The sequence below is a fragment of the Penaeus monodon genome, chromosome 39, assembly GCF_015228065.2.
Source record: "Penaeus monodon isolate SGIC_2016 chromosome 39, NSTDA_Pmon_1, whole genome shotgun sequence".
Classification (NCBI taxonomy): domain Eukaryota; kingdom Metazoa; phylum Arthropoda; class Malacostraca; order Decapoda; family Penaeidae; genus Penaeus; species Penaeus monodon.
The window spans coordinates 32,977,977-32,980,476 of record NC_051424.1 but is presented as its reverse complement, the minus strand read 5'-3'; the positions used below and the strand labels follow the sequence as shown (position 1 = coordinate 32,980,476).

Here is a 2,500-nt window from a genome sequence, read left to right as displayed (position 1 = left end):
GGAAAGAGGAGGAGGAGGAGGAGGAGGGGAAAGAGGAGGAGGAGGAGGAGGAGGGGAAAGAGGAAGAGGAAGAGGAAGAGGGGAGGGGGGAGGGGAAAGAGGAGGAGGAGGGGAAAGAGGAGGAAAGAGCAGGAGGAGGAGGAGGAGGAGGAGGAGGAAGAGGTGGTGGAGGGGGAGGAGGTATGAGGAAGGGGTGATTAGTGAGAGGGAGGAGGGAGGATGTGGGGGAGAAGGCGAATTGTGTGGGGAGGCGGTGGTGAGGGAGGGAGGAATGAGGGAGAGAGGGTAAATTATGAAGAAAAGGGGAGAGAGATGGAAGAGGAGATGGTGGGAGAGCGGGAAGGAGAGAAGGAAAAAATAATTAATTTTGTTGACCGTAAAATGACGAAGATGATTATGATGGCAACGACAGTGATGATGATAATAGCAATAATGACAAGGAATAACAGTCTTTATAACGAAGCACAATAGTATCAATAAAGCTAAAGGAATGATGCATAATAACCGTACCGATAACGATAAACATATAACAATAACGAAAGAACACCAACCACGCTAACATAACAAACAGCACAAATAAACAGAAACAAACACAAAGCAACATGCAAACAAGCACAAACACCAGACACACTAACAAACACACAAAGAAATACAAACAACACAAACAAACAAACACTAAAAATAAACAACACAAACAAATACAAACAACACAAACACAATCAAGCACAGACAACGGAAAGAAACAGCAACACAAACAAACACAGACACCACAAATAAACAAACACCAATCACAAATAAACACCACAAACAAACACAAACAAATGAACACCACAGACAAACACAAAAACACCACAAACACAAACAAAAAACAAACATAAACAACACAAACGAAAACAAACACAAATAAACAACACAACAGAAATAAACAGCAACACAGACAAACACAACTCCAGAAATAACCAAACATCAATCAAAACAACACCCGAAACAAACACAAACACCACAAACGAACGCAAACACACACCACAAACAAAACCCACACGGAAACAAGCAAACACCACAAACAAACCTCACACAAGTAAACAAACACTACAAACGCCCACAGACAAACGCCCACAAGCGAACGCCCACTCACGGCTTCCTGAGGATCATCCTGAGCAGCGCGTCGGGCGCCCGCTGCTGCAGGAAGGCCAGGATGGGCGTGAGCCGCTCCTCCGCCTCCCTGCGCTCCGCCGACGAGGGCGCCGCCGCGGGGACGCCGGGCGCGGCGGCGGCGTCCTCCAGGAAGCGGTAGAAGATGTACTTGTCTCGGAACGGCTGCTCGCCCGTTACTGGGGGGGGGGGGGAACCGCTGAGTTGGGTTGTGCTTGGGGGTTGGGGGTGGGGGTGGGGGTGGGGGTTGTATAGTTTGGTGGGTTGTTAGGGGTTGGGGGGTTGGGGGTTGGTGGGGTGGGGGTTGGGGGGTTGGGGATGGGTTGTTCATTTGTTAGGGGTTGGGGTTGGGGGGTTGGATGGTTAGGGCTGTGGGTGGGGGAGGGGGGGCACCTCTGAGTTTGGTTGTGCTTGTTGGTAGGGGATTTGTTGGGGGGTTGGGGGTTTGGGTGGTTGGTGGGTTGGTTGTTCGTTTGTTTGTTTGTTTGTTGGGGGTTGCGGTTGGGGGGTTGGATGGGGGTGAGGGAGGGAGAGAGGGGTGGTATGAGGGGAGGGGGTTTTGGGTGCGGGTGGGGGTGAAGGAGGGAGGAGGGTGGGGGAGAGAGGGGGAGAGGGGGATGAGGGTTATATGGGGGGAGGGAGGGGGAGAGGGGGAGGGGAAGAGGGAGGGATAGGGGTAAGGGAGGGGGAGGGTGGTGGGGGAGGGAGGGGGAAGGCGGGGGGAGGGAGGAGGGGGCAGGGAGTGTAAGTAGGGGGGTGGGGGTGAATGGTCAGGGGGAGTGACGATTAAAAATAAATGAAAAGGGAAATGATAATAAAACTAATAAAAAATGAAACGAGAGGAAAGTAAAGAAGAGAGAATAATAATAATAACAATAATAATGATAATAATAATAATAATAATAATAATAATAATAATAATAATAATAACAGATGAATAGATAGATAGATAAATGAAATAATAAATGAGGACAAGAGAAAAGGATAAAGAGAATAGAAAACGGAGTGAAAAAAAAACATGAACGAGAAGAGAACGACAATGAAAACGGGGAAAAAAATCCTAAATATTCATTCACTTATAACTTAACACTCAACGGGAAGAAGACAGAAAAAAGAGAAAAACAACAATAATCATAAAAAAAAATCACCAGAAAACCACCAATCACAGAAAACGAAAACAAAATTACAAGCCTAACTAAAGTAAAAAAATAAAATTCCCTTCCCACTCCTTCGCAGCACACCCACCCCTACTTCCCTTTTTCCCCCGAAAACAAACAGACAAACAAACCCACCTATTTACAATCATTGTTTACAAGACCCACAGACCCCCCCATGTATTTTTCCCCCA

At 47.3% G+C, this 2,500-nt stretch overlaps 1 protein-coding gene across 1 annotated transcript in view; it reads right to left on the bottom strand.

Moving 5' to 3' along the window:
- LOC119597554 (rap guanine nucleotide exchange factor 4-like) overlaps positions 1 to 2,500 on the bottom strand; it is a 38,180-nt gene that overhangs the window by 26,974 nt on the left and 8,706 nt on the right. Inside the window, exon 3 of the mRNA XM_037947131.1 lies at positions 1,136 to 1,331. Coding sequence (XP_037803059.1) covers positions 1,136 to 1,331 — 196 coding nt within the window. The remainder of the gene's footprint in view (positions 1 to 1,135; positions 1,332 to 2,500) is intronic.